Below are 18,664 nucleotides of genomic sequence, written 5' to 3'. Positions count from 1 at the left end.
GCCAACTAGTGTTCTGGGTTAGAGTTTGGCTCTTTGACTTATGAGTCTTGTACAACTGAGCTCTCTAAGTCTCGGTTTCCTCATCTCTGAAAATGAAGATGATGACAGTATCGAAAGCAAGGTTGTGGTGAAAATTATATGGGACGAGTGCTCAGTGAATGATGATGATGATGAAGCCTTGGCATAAGCCTTAGCCTTAAGTGCTCTTCCTCTGAACTCCCATAGCACTTTATTTAGACCTCAGACAATCTGCAGCATTTGATATGTTTCGTCCTTGAAGCTCTCCCCTCCCTAGCAGCCACCACCATGCACTGCCCTGACTCTCCTCTTATTCTCAGACTAATTATTTCCTTTCCTTGAGGGTCTAATCCTATAGTCAGACTTGTACTTGTCTTGAATTCCCTTTAAACCATAAGATCCAAAGGCAAGATTTGTATTTTACACATCAGCTTATAGGCCAAGGTGCCTACCACAAAGCCTGCTTGCTATAAGGGAGGTATCACCCTGCACCTACCTACACACAGCAGGTGATCACCATCTCTACAAACCATTGATGCACACTGTCAATCTTGGGCAGTCATCTGCCCAGTGGTCTAGATGTTTTATCTTCCTCCATACATTTAACTCTCCAAGCCCAGTAACTAAAAGCTTTTATAGCTAACTAAATAAAGAGCACTCTACATAGCACCGACCAGAGTGGGCCTTCATTAGCATCTGTTAAAGCACTTAGGCTTGAAAGCCAAACAGACCTAGGTTTTAATTCGTGTTCCCCCATTCACTAAGCAGAGTAACCTCGGGCTAGTCACTTCACCCTTATAAGCCTCAGTGTCCTCCCTCATTTGTCAAATGTGGTAAATAATAGCAACCTCACATAGCTGTTGAAGAGGATTTAAGATAAGACATGAGTTTCTGGTCCATTAAATAGCTCATAAATGTTATCTGACTCTCCACCCCATCCCCAACACACACTGCCCCTCACAGAAAGTATTTCTCGGCCTCCTAAGCATTATGACTTCAAATGGAGCATATCATCACCTCCGTATTGATACGTTTTTCAAACAGTCATGAATCCCTAAGAGCTGTACCTAACTAAGGAAGAATTGCTGCTGTTCTCACTTCTTCCAGGACATGAGAGTGAGTGCGGGTGGTGGAGAAAGGGAACAGATGAAAATTTAGTGCAATCTCCATGCCTGTGTTGTTAAATCACAAATAGATGCCCCCTCCCACTGTTCCCCTAGGGATAAGAAGGTCTCAGAAGAACTCTGTAGCCATCTGATCAGGGGACAACACAGTTGAAGGATTAATGTGGCCTCTCTCTGTTGGTGGTCTTGGTAATTGCACAGATGTAGTGGATTGTAAACTGGGGGACTGGGTCTCCCACTAATGCACCACTGGGCCAGCACAACTGCACATTTTTCAGAGTTGAAAACTCGACTAGCCTTTAATGAGGAGGCAATGTTGGGGAACCTTGTTTTCTTGGCAGGGCTCTTGTAGATAAAGGGAGATGGAGGGGTGGGGAGGAACTAATGAAGTCCAGATGTGGGCAAAGTGAAGCACGATACTGAATAAACAAGTCTTGCAGGTACTAAGCTCTTCTTCTTGTCTCTCCAGCAAGAAATTTGCATGTGGTACAGAGTGTGTTCCCATGTGCCTCCTGGAGCATAGTTGAGATTTTAAGGAAGAAAACAGGACATTCCCCTGCTCTGTGAATCCTCTGATATCTTTTGACCTAATGCTTTTGATTTTCTGCCCCCAGTTTATGGCCTCTTCTGTGATTTTTCACAAACATATATTGAGCACCAAGGTCTATGTCTCACACTAGCAATACCAAATCAAATCAGATCTGTCTCTCCCCTGTGCAGCTAACAGGGTAGCCAAGAAATATACAAGTAAACAGACATGACAATCAGCACAGTGACTGCAGCCACAGAGGTGGGCCCAGGGTTCTCTGTGACCTTTGGAAGGTGGGGGAGGAGACAGCTATGGAATGCTTCCTGGAGAAATGTCCGCCTGGTGTTTAAGTACCTACCATGTGCCCAGAGGAAAAGACCTGGCCCCTGTCTTCCAGCAACCTATTATGTAGCTTTTTTTTTTTTCTTTTTGATACGTTGTCTCGTCCTGTCACCCAGGCTGGAGTGCAGTGGCATGATCTTGGCTCACTGCAACATCCACCCCCTGGATTCAAGCGATTCTCCTGCCTCAGTCTCCCAAGTAGCTGGAATTACAGGCACGTGCCACCAAGCCCAGCTTATTTTTATACTTTTAGTAGAGACAGGTTTTCACCATGTTGACCAGGCTGGTCTCGGACTCCTGACCTCAAGTGATCCACCTGCCTTGGCCTATGACAGTTTGTATTAAGGTGTTATTTGCCTCCTCGAGATGGGGTAGCTGCTAAGTTTCATGACAAGAGACAGCATGCAGCTGGTTGTGCTGAGGTTCACTACTGTGTGGTGAACACCTGACACATCATAGGCACTTGATAAGTAATTGTGGAAGGAGGGTAGGCTGCAGAAGACAGCAGTAGGAATCAGAGGACTCCTGGTCTGGCCATGCCACTACTTAGTTATGAGAGAGTCACTTAATATCCTTGAGCTCCGGTTGAGTTAGCTGTAAGAATCAACCTCCCAGGATTACTACCAGGTGCAAAGAAGAGCGTGCACATAAAAGCCACGCTATAAACTGTACAACACTACAGAAATATGAAGGATGATTCTCACTTATCACACACATAATATCACATGATTTGACAACCAAAACAAGCCTATGGCATTGGTGAACCATTGTGACCAATTTATAGAAAAGCAAAGTATAGCTCCAAGGGGTCCAATGGCTCTTCTGAGGTTGAAGGACAAGTCACAGAATGAGTAAGCACGCAAGTTGGGACATGTACCTAAGTCAGATGATGCCTAAGTTTGACTTTTTCTCTACTTAGGAATATTATTACAGAAGTCAGAGTCAAGTTAGGTAGCATTTTTATGGCTAGGGAGAGAAGGGGATTCATCCGTGACTCAACCATGCATCAATTCCTAGATATTAAGAATCTGTATAAACCCCTTTTAGGTTCTGAGCGAGGCAAGCACGGAGCCCATGTATATTTAAAATGAATACTTAGCATGTCTTCCCATTTTAAATCTTTGCTCATGATACTCTTTGTAATACAGTGCAAGACAAAACTGAGAGATAGGAGATGATATTTTACTGTTTGCTCCTAGTCTTACTGCTGCTAGAGTCATTAAGCCTTTGCAAGGCAGGGATAGGAACCATTGCTTTGTGGATTTGGAAGGAATTCCTATTATGCTATAATTCCAGAATCTGAGATACATCTGAAAAAGAGGTCAACATGACTAGGTTTTTCCATATCTCCTGCCATTGAAAGGTGTCTGCTTTCTCCATAACGCCTGATGATTTGCATCTCTAAACCACACTGGTCTCCTCCACTGCCATTCCGTTCCTTTGTTGTGGGGACCATCCGAATGGGAGCAGGGGCATCCAACTCAGTCAAGGCCTCTCTTGCTGTTTTAAACAAACCTGACATTCAGCAGGAGAAGGCTCAGGACAGCAAGCAGCAGGATGATGGTTCAATTTCCAGCTCTGGGCCCCTCCACCCTCCACGACTGTCACTCCTGCCCTCTAATCAGAACCGGGTTCTGGATGGGGCCAGCTGGGAAAGTGGGAAATGTGTCGCCGTCATCGTTGTTGTTGTTGTTAAATTTAAACTCTATAGCTTTTCCAGAACTGAGAATGCAAAAGTGAATTATCCCCTCCACCTCTGAGGTCTTTGCTTTTACCTTTTTCTGTGAGTACCCTTGATAGTTATGACAGGTAAGCAGGCTAGGAGGCTTCAGTAGGAGCCCCCAATTCACCTGTCTCCAGCTGAAATGCAACAGCAGTTGGACCAAGAGGTAAGAAAGTCCTACTGCAAAGCGGAGTGAGAATCAAGAGACCTGGGTTCTAATTAAATAACTATAAGATAAGAGTGTGGGGTGTAGCTAAGGCTGGGGTTCCTTTCCTTACTGTATTTTTGCCAGATATAACATCTGGCTGTCACTTCACCATTTTTTGACTCTGTTTACTCATTTAGAATAAAAATAGTTAACATTTACTGGGCATACCATATGTGCCAAGCACTGAGTTACTTTATATACATTAGCTCATTTAATTCTCAAAACCTTAGTAAGTAGACATAGTATCTCTATGTAACAGATGTATTTCCGGAGGCGCCATAAGGTTAATTTGCCACATGGTCCACAGCAGAGGGGTTCAGGTCTGAACCAGGGCATGTGCTTTTAACCCTGTGCTAAACTGAAAACCCTAAGAATATCTAGCTCTTGGGGTTTCAAGGGTGAAATGCATCCACATTTTTCAAGTGTATCTCCCATACACAGTGGCACTGGACAAGAGATAACAATTATTGCAGTAATTTCTTGGCTTGTGTTTCTCCGGAACTATAGGAAAGCACTATCTAATCCATTTTGCTGCCATTGTATGGGTTGGGGAAGCAATGCTGTTGCTCATTGTATAATGAGGCCACAGCTCATGACTGCTTCAAGAAAACCTGGGAGGTCAGGAAGCATTGTAATTAAAATATCAACATAGCACAAGGAAAGAGGCAAGCCACAAAGAAGCTCTCAATAGCACATTTTTTTCTAAGAAATGCTCACATCCCTTAAGGAGAAAGGGATTGGCCTTGGCAAGCAGCAAGCGAAGAGCTGCTGACCTGAAGCTCTGCTTGGGGAAGGAAGGATGGGAGGAGACACATGAACTCTAAAGAAGCTACTTTAGCATTTTCCTTTGCCCATCCTGGGGCCAGGTCAGAAAACCAGAACCATTCCCAACTAAAAGACTCTGAACGTTCCAGTGAGCCCACTGCTACAGAGTGCAATTCCAGGCATTATGGCATTCATTTGATTCTTACAGCGATCCCCTTGAGGGAATCCAAACAGCAATCTCATTTTACAGATGAGGAAACTGAAGGTTAAAGAAATCAATGATCCACCTAATTCACATAGCTACGAGAGGCTCTGAAGAGTGTCTCTTTCCACTGCCCTGTGTCTGGGAGCAGCCCACTAGGCAAGCTGGGAATAATGCCACAGAGAGTGACGAGCATGTGACATTCCTGTCCCTGTGCTTTTCTTATCTCACCACACTCTTGGGTATAGCGGGCTCCTTTGAAGCGTTCAATTAACTGATCCTCCAACTTTCAAAAACACCTGTTCAAACCTCAATACATGATACTGTGCAATTATTTGCTTTCCACGACAAACACCTTTTTCAGGGAAAGCCATTCTTCCTAGAAATTCAAACCCACAACTGTCAATTTGGAGCACACAGGAAAACTAGACCTTTCATTTTTCAGTTTTCAAACACAAAGATCCTTAGTCCACCTTTAAGAAACTACTGCCAAATGGACTGTTTTTCTTTTAAAGGTTGGAAAGAATTCTACTAGCCTCCCTTCCCCCTCCCCAAATTCAAGCTGTTGATTGTGTGCCTGGTTTACGATGCTATTAAAAAACAAAGAGGGGTCTCAAAGTTTACAACCAACCTCCAGAGTGGGCAAGTCAAAAGAAAACTACATGAAATGTGGTACATGTAACATCAGCAGCTTACATTTGATCCAGAGTAGGCAAGATAAGCTAACTGCCTATCCCCTTGAGCAATTCATCTGGACAGGTTAACCTTCCCGAACTGTAAGTCTGCGAGATGGAAAGGGGGCTTTGAAATCAGCCAGGCACAGGCTGAACCTGAATTTTTTGTAGCTGTAGTCTTTGAGTATGTCATTTAACTCTCCCATCTGTATAATGGGGGTGATAGCACTTACTTCACATTTAGTGTTCTCAGGATTAACTACCTTCCTTCTTGGCTAAATATAGGCCAGAGAAAGTTGGCTTCTACTTGGTATAAGTCTCTGTTGGCTCAGACATTCTATAATATGACAATACAGGAAGAAGTCAGACAGGATCCACCATAGCAGAGTCTGGACACTTACCGCGAGGATGGCAATGACGATCCCCACGGCACAGAGCACAGCGTCATTTATTGTCTCACCAGTTTTCAGTGGGTACTTGATGCTCTCATCATTGCAGTAAAACCCTCGGTGGTAAGGCTTGATGGTGCTTGTCTCGATGATGAGGAAGGGGAGGCCCGCTGGTCCAGGTGGAACCATGGCATATACCAGAAAAAAAAAAGAAAAAAAGGAAGGGGAAAACATCAGTGCCAAAGAGGAACTTCAAGAAAAGACCATCCCAAGTATCACTGAGAGTGATAATCATTCCTTCCATTTGTAGAGATCTACTGCCTAGAGAGAGCTTTCGCTATGCACAACCCCATTCCTCCTTTCCACATCCCCATGTGGAGAGAGGCATTATCCTCTTCTCTTCCCCAAGAGCTCGGAGGTAGGCAGTGAAAGAGCCAGAGCAGGGGTTTTCCCGCTGTTCTACAATACCCTGCTAAAAATTAAAGCCCGAATCGCAACATTTACTAATATAGCCCCAAATCTCATGATTTATGCTTCCAAGGGCATTCATTTCTTAGCTCTTAACCATTTCCCCTTTGAGAAGTTCACTAAGGCTGTGCTGCCCGGGGTAGTGAAGGCCTTGGAGTAAAAAAATCTGGATGTGAACCCCAGATCCAGCACTTCCTCTGGTTCCCACTCCATTTCCCTGAGTCCCAGTTTTTTCCCACAGTAAAATGAGTTGTGGTGATGACTAAAGGAGATCAACGCACACACAACCTCTAGCACAGTGCCTGGCACATAGTAGCTGCTTCATGAATGCCATTTTCCAGGCTTTTCTTTCGCTGTTCAAAGAACTACCAATAAGAGTGAGCAGAGCTGAGCTTGGCCCTGCTGCCTGCAGACCTGGATAGAGGGCCCAGGGCACCCAGGAGAACCAAGTGGCTCTTGCAGTTGCTGCTGGTTATCAGTGGCCAGCTCAGATACTATTCTCTCAAAGGTCATGGCAAATGGATTCCATCACCTGCCAAGAAAAGTCCCTCACAACCTTGACTTAAAAAGCAAAGGCCCATGATAACTCTTGTCTGGATGCTACAAGAGCCTCCTAATCAGGCTCATGGCCCCCATTCCCTTCTACAGATAGCCACCAGTTTGCTTCCTGAAGGGCTTGGACCATGAGCATGTCAAAGCCTTGCTAAAGCCTCTTCAATGGCTTCCCACGACACAGGGTGAAATAAAGTCCCTAAGTATGACTTTAGGAGTTCCCATGACCTGGACATCTCTCCAGCTTCATGCTCTGCTGCTCCTCTTCAGTAAGCCTCCAAGAAACCAGTACACAGAGACTGTGGATTCATGCTATTCTCTTAGACCAAAATACCCCTTCCTCCCCAACTACCCAACTGCAATACCAAGCTCCAATGACACTTCGCAAAGTAAAAGGACCAGCTCTTTTACAAATCTTGGAACTAGGGAAGACCACCAAAAACACAGTGGCCTTTCAGCTGGAACTGCCATCTTCCAGTAATTCACCAAAATGACGAACACAAAGGGAAAGAGAAGAGGCACCCGATAGATGTTCTCTAGGCCTTTTAGAAAACATGGAGTTGTTTATTTGGCCACGTATATGAGAATCTATGAGAAAGGTGATGCTGTAGACATCTAAGGGAATGGGTACCGCTCTAAAAAGAATGCCCCACAAGTGTTACCATGGCTAAGCTGGAAGAGTCTGCAGTGTTCCCCAGCATGCTGTTGGTACTGTTGTAAACAAAAAAGTTAAGGGGAAGATTCTTGCCAAGAGAATTAATGTGCATATTGAGCACATTAAGCACTCCAAGAGCTGAGATAACTTCCTAAAAAACATGAAGGAAAATGATCAGAAAAAGAAAGCCAAAGAGTTCAACTGAAGTGCCAGCCTGCTCTACCGAGAGAAGTGCAACTTTGTGAGAACCAAGGGGAAGGAGCCTGCTGCTGGAACGTATGAACTCATGGCATAGTAGATGTTAAAAAAAAAATAATAAAATAAATACAAGACTTCTGGACTGCAAAAAAAAAAAAAAAAAAAAAAAAAACACACAGTGGATAATACAGCCACTATTGAATGCACACTCACAATGTGTTGGGTTCTTTATATCCATTTTTGCATTGAAGTATTATTTAAGCACTACCACCCATTTTCAAGTGGAGGGAACAGAGACTCAGAGAGAATACTGAGCTCATTTAGGGTCTCTTAGTCTACCTCCAAATGCTTAAATCCCTAATTTAACTTTGCAAATTGATTTCATTCAAATGTGAATTTCATTAGCTGAAAAATCCCAAGATAAACAGTTGTTTAAAAGATAAAATCCCATTTTTCATGTTTTTCAAAAAGAATTAAATTCACGTCATGTTGCTTGAAGTCCCAGACCACCTCTAAAAAAAAGTACCATGAACTCCACAATTTTTCAATTACTTTGGTCCAGACCGGCAGTGATAAAAATGCTCACTTTCTAAAAAGTGTATTTATGTATCACTGTGCATACACACATGGATTTATTTGGTTTTATTCTTTGGATTTATTTGAATTCTATGGCTATTTATTTTGTGACCCCTAACTGCTTCCTGCTAGAACAACAATTTACTTTATCAAATTCATACTGGTGCTTTGAAAAGAAAGAACAGCAACACACCACAGTATTGTGCCTGACCTTCTCAAAGTAAACACAGAGGGGCCGTGACAGGCAATAACCATTAGGTTTTAAAACTTTGTCTCTGCAATGGAGGAGAGGGGGGCAGGGAAAGGCAGTGGATAAACGTTCTGGCTTAGAAATGATCTTTAGGGGTTAGGAGCCTGGGAGAGAAATCATATGGTCCCGAACCATCTTCATGCCACTGCCTAAACATTTTGAAATGCAACCAAGTTGGCTATGAAAAGTAGCTGAGAAGCCAGCAGTATGATATTATTAATAGTCTGCTTTTAAAGTTCCACATATTGAGATTTAAAAGTTGAGCTGCAGTTGCTCTGGTGCCTAGGAGCCAAAGTGTTGCTAATAAACTCAGGAAGGGAACAGACCCCAAGTTCCTTACGTTTGCACTCCACTCTCAGACCTCCAGCTTCTATTTTTAATAGTGCTCACATGATAGGCCTGTAAAACATATGTTTCTATGGACAATAAAACACATATAAAAGAGTTTTGGAGTTAGACAGAACTGGGTTAATGATCTTGACTCTGCTCCCTACTACTTGAGTAAGTTATTTCACATCTCCGAAACTCCCTTTCTCATCTGTTTAATGGGAAGAATGAAATCTAACTTTAGGGTGGTTGGGATTATATAAAAATTAAAGCATTCATTCAACAAATATTTATTGAGGCTTAACTATATATATTAAGTTACAAGGAACACAAAGATGACCCAGACCCTGCCCTCAAGAAGCTTACAATCCAGCAGGGGAAGACACATATCATCAAAATCAGTTGAGAAGAAAGTCAAGGCAATAGCACTGAGTAATGCCAGCATAGAGTCCGGGACACACTGTGGACACTCAATGAATGTTAAAAAGAGAAGGGAAAAAAGCCTCACAGAGAAGGCAAGGGAAAAAAATCTGGTCAGTCCTTTGCCCACTTTTAAACTGAGAACAGTCCAAATCCTTTTTCCTCTTTCTTTGCCTATGGCTTGGGGAGGGTTTCCGGTTCTGATTATGTGGATGAAGACCACAAACAGACAAGAAATTGGAGCTGAATATGTTCTGTTTATTTTCTTGAAAGGCATGCAGATGGCATTTACAAAACCCGATGGCTTTTTTTTGTCTCCCCTATAAACTTGTGGTATTATTGAGGGTGATGCCAGTCAAATCTTGATTTTGATCCAGGAAGAGTAACCACAGATTTCCTTCAGTTGATGGGAAAAGCATAAACATCCCCCCAACTAGGCAGCTAGTCCAACTAGGCAACTAGGCAGAGATATAACACTGTGCCTTGCCCTTCCAGGACACAGAGAAGAGGCTGTTCTTCTCCAACAACCTTTAGTTCCAATACCATCACCATCTTTATTACCAATTACTATAGTCCCTTATCACTTCATTTGGAGAAATTTCCCAGTGCTAGACATTGGAATTCTGGAAGTGAATACATCATAGTACCTGCCCCGGAGGAGTTCACAGTGTTGTAAGATAGTCAAAAAAGCAAGAACCCTGAATTATTTCTAGTGTGATGACTGACATATGCATAGAGTACACCAAGGACACAAAGACTATTCTACTAGAGTCTTTCAAGGTGTCCAACAGAGGGTGGGAGACTTCAGTTAACCCTTATATAAGTAGGAGGGGTTTCTAGAGTCCACGGGCTAAGTACAACCATAAAAAAATCAGTGCAGTTTAGGGATTTCAATATTGTCAGTCACAAAACTGATGGCTATTAAACGAATACAATTTTAAAGTTTGCTATAGAGCTAGAGGAGATGAAGGGAATGAAGGAAAGAAAGGCGAAAATAGCACAAAGCATAAATAATAGGTAACATTTACTAAACAGTTAGTAAGTTAGTATGTGCCCAAACTGTCTTGAGGGTCCCCATATAAACTATTGTAGACTGACAAACCTGGCTGCCTACCACGGTCTAGGCATTGACTGGGCCACTGAAATGAAAGAGGCTACGTTCCAACCTTCAAGTGGCCCAAAGGCTAATAGGATAAACAGTCATAAAAACTAATACATTAAGCCACCTTAAGGTTCAAAGAGATTAAAGTGACTTACCAGTCACTCTGCAAGTAAGTTATGGAGCTGAACAGGTTTCAAATGATCTGACTCTGATTTTGGGTGCTTTCTATAAAGTAAGTGAGTCACTCTTCAGAGAAGGAAGCACCTATAAGTATTAGTAAATTAACTGAAGCTCAGCAAATCTCATGGCCTCTGATGAAAAAGGCACTGTTCAGAACAATCAAGGGAATGGCACTGGCTCAAGTTCACTGAACTTTCACTGTGTATCACACATGTGCTAGGTAACTAATTTCATCAAACTCTGAAGGCAATAGCCTGGAGTTTAAATGTATTCATAATAAAAGGTGCATTACAAAATTTTTGCAAAGCATGACCAAAAAAAAAAAAAAAAAAAGAATCTAGTGAGTGCAGACCGAGACCCAGACCCAAGCATTTCTCCTTCCTTTAATCAAGGATCAATTAACTTCCTATACCTCTGGGGATTTCTTGGGATGTGTAGGTTGCAGAGGAGGTGAAATACGAACTCACTGACAAACACTTAATGGGCATAAAATCAAAGCATGAAGAAAGGCCCCTGTGTTGGGTTCAGGCCTTTGAAACTTCTCTGGCTTTGAAAAACTAACACTGGGGCAGGTTGGGTGGTTTGGGGGTGGAGTGTAAAAAAACACAGACTAAGTTTTTGTGGCCCACCCATTGATAAACTCATGTGGGAAGTGTTACCCAAGTGACCTGGCCCCAAAGCCCTGCTCCCTGCAGCCACAGTTCACCTTTGCACAAAATTAAACACAGCCTCCTTCTCACAAAGTGCTTTTTAGAAAGCCCTTGGTGAGGCTAAGAAGAGAATGATGGGAAGGGTGAAGAAGGAATCTTTGCATTTTTTGACCAAAATCAGAGCACCAGGAGGGGACTTTTATGTCTTCTACATACCAGGTCCCTCATGTCCTTTTCCAGAGTTGTTCAATTTTCCACTCAAAACAATCCATAGTCATTATAAAATATGTGAAGTCCAGGATCTGCGAGAATAATAATTAAACTAACATCTGCAGAAAGCCTACACATCTATCCACAAAATAATACTGGTTGCACAAAAACAGGCATCTGGTATAGCATAATTACTCAAATTGGGCAGCTATTAGAACTCTGTGACAAGGCCAGCTGCGGTGGCTCATTTCTGTAATCCTAGCCCTTTGGGAGGCTGAGGCCGTTGCATTGCTTGAGCTCATAAGTCCGAGACCAGCCTTGGCAACATGATGAAACTCCGCCTCTACCAAAAAAACAAAAATTAGCCAAGTGTGGTGGTGCATGCCTGTAGTCCCAGCTACTCAGGAGGTAAGAGGATAACTTGAGCCCAGAAGGCGGAGGTTGCAGTAAGCCAAGATTGCACCACTGCACTCCAGTCTGGGTGATAGAGCCAGATCTTGTTTCAAAAAAAAAAAAAAAAAAAAAAACTCTGTGATAAAAAGTTTATACATCTTACCTACAGTACAGAGTTATGAGTAGGTACTGTTCTACCCATCTTACAAATGGAAAAACTGAGGATCAGAAATGTTCATCAGTTCACCTAAAATGCAGAGCTAGCAATGGTCCCAATTTGGACCACCTATTCAAAATATAGACTGAAGACCCTGGACCTTGAAGGAGTTTAGACTTTAGGAATTAATTAATTTAATCTCCACGATAGCTATGAAACGTTGTGGGTTATTATTTTCATGTATACCCAACAGAAAACTGAGGCCAGAAGTTTTATAACTGGTACAAGGTCCCCAAGTGAGTAAATTGGTCACTGGGTTTTGAACCCACATTTGTCTGTCTTTTGGCTTATATTTTCTTACTCTATGACCTGACCCTCCCTTTCTTTATAAACATATTCCCTGTTAAAATATCACTCACTGATTTTTTTAAATCACTTAAGGCCAGAATGGTCAACACAACTATTACTTAGAGGTTCAAAATACAAATATTTATGTTGCTTGTAAGTGACAGGGCTTCTATTTAAAGTAATTAATTGCTACTGGTCTTAGAAGTGTGCACACTTTCTTTGGTTTACGATATTTGTCCAGATTTTTAGACTGGACACAATCCAGATGAGACAAAACTAAGTTTACTGTGAAGGCATTTTTCTACCTTTGAAACAGGCTGCCATGAAAAACACTTGCTGTTGGCTGGTGTGAACACGCAATATTCTGGGTCTAGAGGTCTTCCTTGGCAATTGCTCATTCTTCAGTACTGGAAAGTTCAGGCCCTTTCTCCACAAAAAGAAGACTGTTGGAACCAAAAGCAACTACGTGGTAGAAATGGAGAAACCAGTGGCAGATCTAGTCCTAGTACTTGGGTTTCCTGACCCCAAATCAAGGTCTTTAGTCCAACTCAACAAACAAGTATGGCTCTTTCCTAAGTACTGAGTACCGTGTTAGGTGCTGGGGAAAACAAAGGTGAGTAAAATACTGCAGTGCTTTTGAGTTCCCTGCCTTCTGAAAGTCTCAGTTTTCATGACAAAGAGAAACCTGTTTTAGTTTCACCATGGGCGCTAAAAAGAACTTTGGATGTCCTTTCTTATTTGAAAGTGCTTACAGTGAAAACATTTTATTTTTAAAATAATTAACATCAGCTTCCTTAAAATCCCCAGCTCTAGCTGTTTCAGCCCTTTCTGTTGGATTTTTAAAGGGTTGCCACATTCATCTGCAAATAAAACAAACTGACCAGCAACTCATGGTTCATATCTTTAATTGAAAGAACTCCAAACCTCTTTTGTCATCATTATATATTTCACAAATGAGGTGTTTTATTTCTAGTGAAACACAACTACCAGAGCCAACAGGACTCATAATCCTTCCATCCCAGGTAAAGCTGAGTCACTTCCCAAGACCTCCTTCCTTTTGAATCCTCTTTAAATAAGGAAGAGTAAGTATACATTTATTGGGCACCCACTATGTGCTAGGAGCTTTGGATACATCAATTGATTTAATTCTCAAAACAATTTTCTAAATTAATTATTAGGATATAGACAAAAGACCAAGGGTCAGAGAGGTTGTAATCTGTTTCAGTATCCACTCTGAGGATAAGAGGCATAAACAAGATACGTAATAGAACTGTCTGACTCTAGAATTCATTCAGAGATGGGACCAGTTAGCCTTTATTGCTAAGGATACATGAACTATGTCTATTCACATATTAGCAACCTAGAAAGTCAGCTACGAAACTCTTGAAAGTGGACAAGGGCAGAAACCAAGGCTCCTCTTTAGATGTTAAGATGGAACCATACAGATCCAGCCACTCTCTCTCTGTCTCATAAGTCTCCCTTATGACCCAAAGGCATTCATTTGCAACACGGCTGCCCAGAGTTAAGACACAGCAATAGTCCCATCCATGCAAAGTATTTCTGAGCTCTTACATAAATCATCACATTTGATCTTCCTAACAACTCCATGAAGTAATGTCTTTAACATCTGAATTAAAACAACTCCTATTTATCTTTCAAGACTTAAATATCCTTCAAGACTTAAATCTCTCCAACAAAGGATTTACTTAGCCATGTAACCCACTCTAACAGGATTAATTGCTTCTTTATTTTTTCCAATTTAATCATGATCTTTGGAGTCAGGCAGACAAGATTTCATATTCCACTCCTATCAACTGTCATTCTTGCTGTATGACCTTAACTCTCTGAACTTTATTTTTATCACTGTACAATAAGAGTTGGCACATTAATTCCCAATGTACAGAGTTGATTAGGAAGACTAAGATGTAGTTGATAAAATAAGTTATTTCTTGCTCTTATATGTGACAGGGAGCCACCAAAAGCTTTTATGTGGGGGTAAGATGTGACCAGATTTCTGTCCAAAGCTCATGCAAGTAGCCATGGGCCCACCAGCCACTTCCCATACTCAATCTAATCTGCAGGGAAAAGCATGCTCATAAAGTCCTATAATTCCAGGAACTTCTTGGGATTGGGTAGACAAATGGGGCTTTGACAGTGGTTAGCAAGACCCGGAACCCTGACATAGGGAAGAAACATCACAGTGGGAACCCTGCCATATATTCTCAAAAGATCACATGATGCTGTATCGGAGGCAAGTCTATAATAAGGTTGAGAAAAATACATTTATTTTTATTTTTCCAGCAGTTAAAAATTCATTCGTCAGCATGTGCACTCCCATCCAAGCCATGCTACCCAGGTGTACACAAAACACCCCGTCTACGTGGCAGAATAAACAACACGTGGACTGGCAGGACATCAGACACCAGGGACAGCCAAAGTTTGAGATAGTCAAAAGGCAAGACTGGAGCCAGATGCAGTGCCAAAAGCGAAGAGGTGAGCATTATGGGAGGCCCTGCAAGAACAAAATCACCCTGGTGAGCAATCCAAGGGCACTCCAGGTATGCCACTGAGCTATATGGCCCGCGATCTAGGTCAAAGGTCACAAGCTGGCAGCCCATGGCCAAATCTGGCCTGTAGAGATGTTCCATTTGGCCCACCCAGGGTTTAAAATGTTTTAAATTAGTTGTTAACATTTAATAACAGGCAGATAACATCCAGATTCCCAGCTTCTTAAACCAGCTCTAAAGTGTGTGGCAATGCAGGCAGTAATAACAGCGGCTGCCTTCCTGCAGGGAGCATATACACATTCTCCAGGAGCCACCTACTCCCCACTATCTCCCTGACATGAAGGCTGTCTGTGGGTTGCCATTCTCATTGAGCTTGCACTGTCAATTTTCTTATACCTGGTCCACTGTAGTCATTTATGTTAATTGCCTGGCTTTGTAAACATTTGACTTTATCCTTGCTGTAGAGAGTAAGAGTCCTTGGTTAATGACTCTTGGGTAAACCTATGAAAATAGAAATAACTCTTGATGCCGTAATGTCTCCCATAGTAAGTAATGGCCACATTAGACATGTATATATATGTGTATATGGTTATGTGTGTGTATGGATTTATGCGTATGTCTTAATCTTAACCCAAGACTGAGCCTCCTATCTATGTTTTCAATTATAAACCCAAAGATCATGTCAAGTCACCAGGGCAAGGTAGTTCATTTCTGCATTTTAGTTATGGGGAAACTGAGGCTTAGAAGCTAAGTAACTTGCCAAAGGTCACACAGTAAAATGAACAGGGATGTGAAACAAAGCCTTGCTGAAATAGAAAGCCCTTACCAAATTGACTCCATGAGGCTGGTGGTTAGGTCAAAATGAACATCTACCTTACTGGCCAGGTAAACAGCTTATCTTAATAAATTGCATGGTTATGCTTCAGAAGATACAGTGGACCCAACTTATAGCTCTCTATGTGATACTAAATGGGAATATCAGAGAGTTTTATTTTTAAAAGCAATAGCTATCTAAAATCAAAACAAAAACAATCTTCTGATAGAAGCCCACTAATTCTAAAGAATAAAAAATAAAAGCAAGGTGAGAAGGGAGTTAAAAATTAAAGTCCATCAGATATTTGTTGGCATCACAAATCTTACTCAGAATGGAGTTAGGTGCATATCAGTAATATCCTGATGAAAGTTTAGAACTGTAAGAGATCTTAATGTCATTTGTTTTCATTTAATAGATGGGAAGGTTGAGGGCCCCCTCTGTCTAACATCGTAATTATTCCTTTCCCATAAATCTCCTGCACTAGCTAAGATCCTCAGAAAAGGGTTCATGTTATTTATCTCTGTGTCCCTGATACAAGGAACGATTCCTGGCACATAGTGGGAGTTCAACAAATGTGTACTGAATAAATGCATAGGAAACAAACCAAAATCTGGAAGACCTGGCCCCCTACCAAATACACTCTAGGACTTGTGGATCGTTTTCTCCCCACTTTCTAAATTTTAACCTAATCTCTCCCACATCCCAAATCCTGTTTTTTAATGCAATCCCCCAAAACAGCACAACATCCCATACCCTAATAAAGAGTAGACAATTCCATCAGGAATTGTTTACAGGGATCCTAACCAGCTTCAAGTCTCAGATGGGTGGTTAGGCCGGATGGCTAAGAATAAGACACTTATCTTCAGTTTCCAGCCTTTTCCACATAGTGATACTATTAGAAAATACTCTATAGGGCACTCCTAGGCAAGCTGAGGAGACTGCTGCTCAGTGATTCAGCTGCCATGCCCCACCCTGCCCAGCTGCCCAAGGGCTAAGGGATCCATTTCAGCACACCCCTAACCCATTTGCTGGGATCCTCTTGGGAATTTCTGCCCTAAAGACAGCTCCAAGTAAGAGGAAGAGCACAGATCTCAAGAAAGCAACTCAGACCTGGGTATGAAAACCAGTTTTGCCACTGACACTCTATGTGATCTTCAGCAAGTTGCCTAATTTCTCTGAGCCTCAACTCTAAAAAGAGGATGCCAATATCCACTTTGAAAAGCTGTGAGGATGAAATATCAGAAGGCAGGTATTTAACAAAGATTAGTTCTCTTCCTTCCCAGTCCTGAAAATCTACTATCAAGCTGTTTACATGATGCCAATCAACTGGCTTGACTGGTTTCCTCACTAAGGTGGTTGGAGTAACCTGGACAGGGCTGTGTCAGCTCAGACAAGGACTGTCACTTGCATTGAGCAAGACTGGAGCCGTTCCAGGGTGCTGTGGATAGGACAACCCTCACCCTGGGAGCACACTCCCCATTCCCAGTCCTGTCAATGTTCCTTTTGTAAAACACAGAAACTTTCTTCAAATCTGACAGCTGCCACCTGCACAAATAATTCAGGGATGTAATTTTGTAACTGAATACAAACCTTGAAAGCTGAAAAGTTTGAAGTCCAAACTAATCCCTTTGACCTTCTGCCTAAACACTCACTAATCACTTTTTAATTCGTAGTTGATTTCCTCTCTCTGTGCTGTCCTTACAGGCTACATTTTCATTTTAGAAGTATCCAGGGAGTAAATGGCATTACAAAATACCCAATTGAAGTACAACGCAAACTTCTTTTCCCAGAGATCTAAGGCTTCTCCATGGCCCACTGAGTTTTCCAAATGGCAATGGGTGGCAAGAAAATGAGGGAGAAAATTCCTCCTTTGAAGGGGAAACTCCTCACTGGGAGAATTATGAGCTACAGAAGTTAATAAGATGTGGTCTCTGCCCCCCTAAAAATGCATACTCTGGGAATAACCACCCATCAACAATGTGACAAGAACTTCCACAGGAGCATTACTAAAGTGAGAGCACTGAGGATGCCCTCAGCACACGACCTGGCAGCCAGCTGGCATGCAATACCTATTTCCTGACTAATCCAGTAAATGAATTTGAAATACTCCTTGCTGTCATTTGAATGCCATGTCATTTGAATGCCAATTGGTATAGCCAATTTAAGGCTATACCAAAAAAAAAAAAGATCCAGAACTGAAAAGGTTTTCTTCCCAAGAAGTTAACAAAACTGCTGCTTTGTTCAGTTCTTATTATCTCCCAACCTTTAATGCTAAGGAAAAAAATTAGAAAAGTACTTTGAGGGAGCCCGTCTAGTTCCTAAAACAATAGATGCTGAAAAGATGCTTGCTAAAAAGGAAGCGAACTGGCAGTGAAAGATGTTAATGTTGTTAAATCCAGAAGAATTTTCTTACTTGGGAAAAAAGGTTTCTACTTTAGTCATCACTAGGATTATTGTAAAATGAAATAAATTGAAATCCACTGGAGGCGTTCTATTCTGTGTGGCCGTTCTTTTTGCCTACTGGGTAATGGAAGCCTCAAGTGGTCCAAGGTGGATCAGCTCCGTCAATATCCTGGCAGGGAAAGTAAGTCAACACTAGTCATTGGTTCAATGAAGAAATGTCTGATATCAGTAAGACTGCACAAGCAAGTCTGGGAGTTAAGTAATAACTTTATGTTATTATTACCATCAGTCTTAGCTCTGCCACCAACTACCAGTGTGATCACAGGATCACACTTCCTCATCTGCTCTCTGGGGTTAATTTTCTCCATGTGCAAAATGAAAGGGCTGGTTTTCCCAGGTGTGTTGTGGACCTTTCTTATTTTAAGAGTTTTCATCTTTATCCAAGGACTGCAGAGTATTTTGTAAGCAAGGTTTCATTTC

The 18,664-nt window shown here is 41.9% G+C and overlaps 1 protein-coding gene across 3 annotated transcripts in view; it reads right to left on the bottom strand.

The window, feature by feature from the left end:
- PLPP3 (phospholipid phosphatase 3) overlaps positions 1–18,664 on the bottom strand; it is a 150,722-nt gene that overhangs the window by 36,110 nt on the left and 95,948 nt on the right. For all 3 annotated transcript variants that reach the window (XM_063601017.1, XM_003824211.6, XM_055092182.2), the window contains one exon: positions 5,987–6,144. In XM_063601017.1, the coding sequence (XP_063457087.1) occupies positions 5,987–6,144 (158 nt within the window). The remainder of the gene's footprint in view (positions 1–5,986; positions 6,145–18,664) is intronic.

The sequence above is a fragment of the Pan paniscus genome, chromosome 1 (genome assembly GCF_029289425.2).
Source record: "Pan paniscus chromosome 1, NHGRI_mPanPan1-v2.0_pri, whole genome shotgun sequence".
Lineage (NCBI taxonomy): Eukaryota > Metazoa > Chordata > Mammalia > Primates > Hominidae > Pan > Pan paniscus.
The sequence above is the reverse complement of the archived record's forward strand: the minus strand, read 5'-3'. Positions and strand labels throughout refer to the sequence as shown.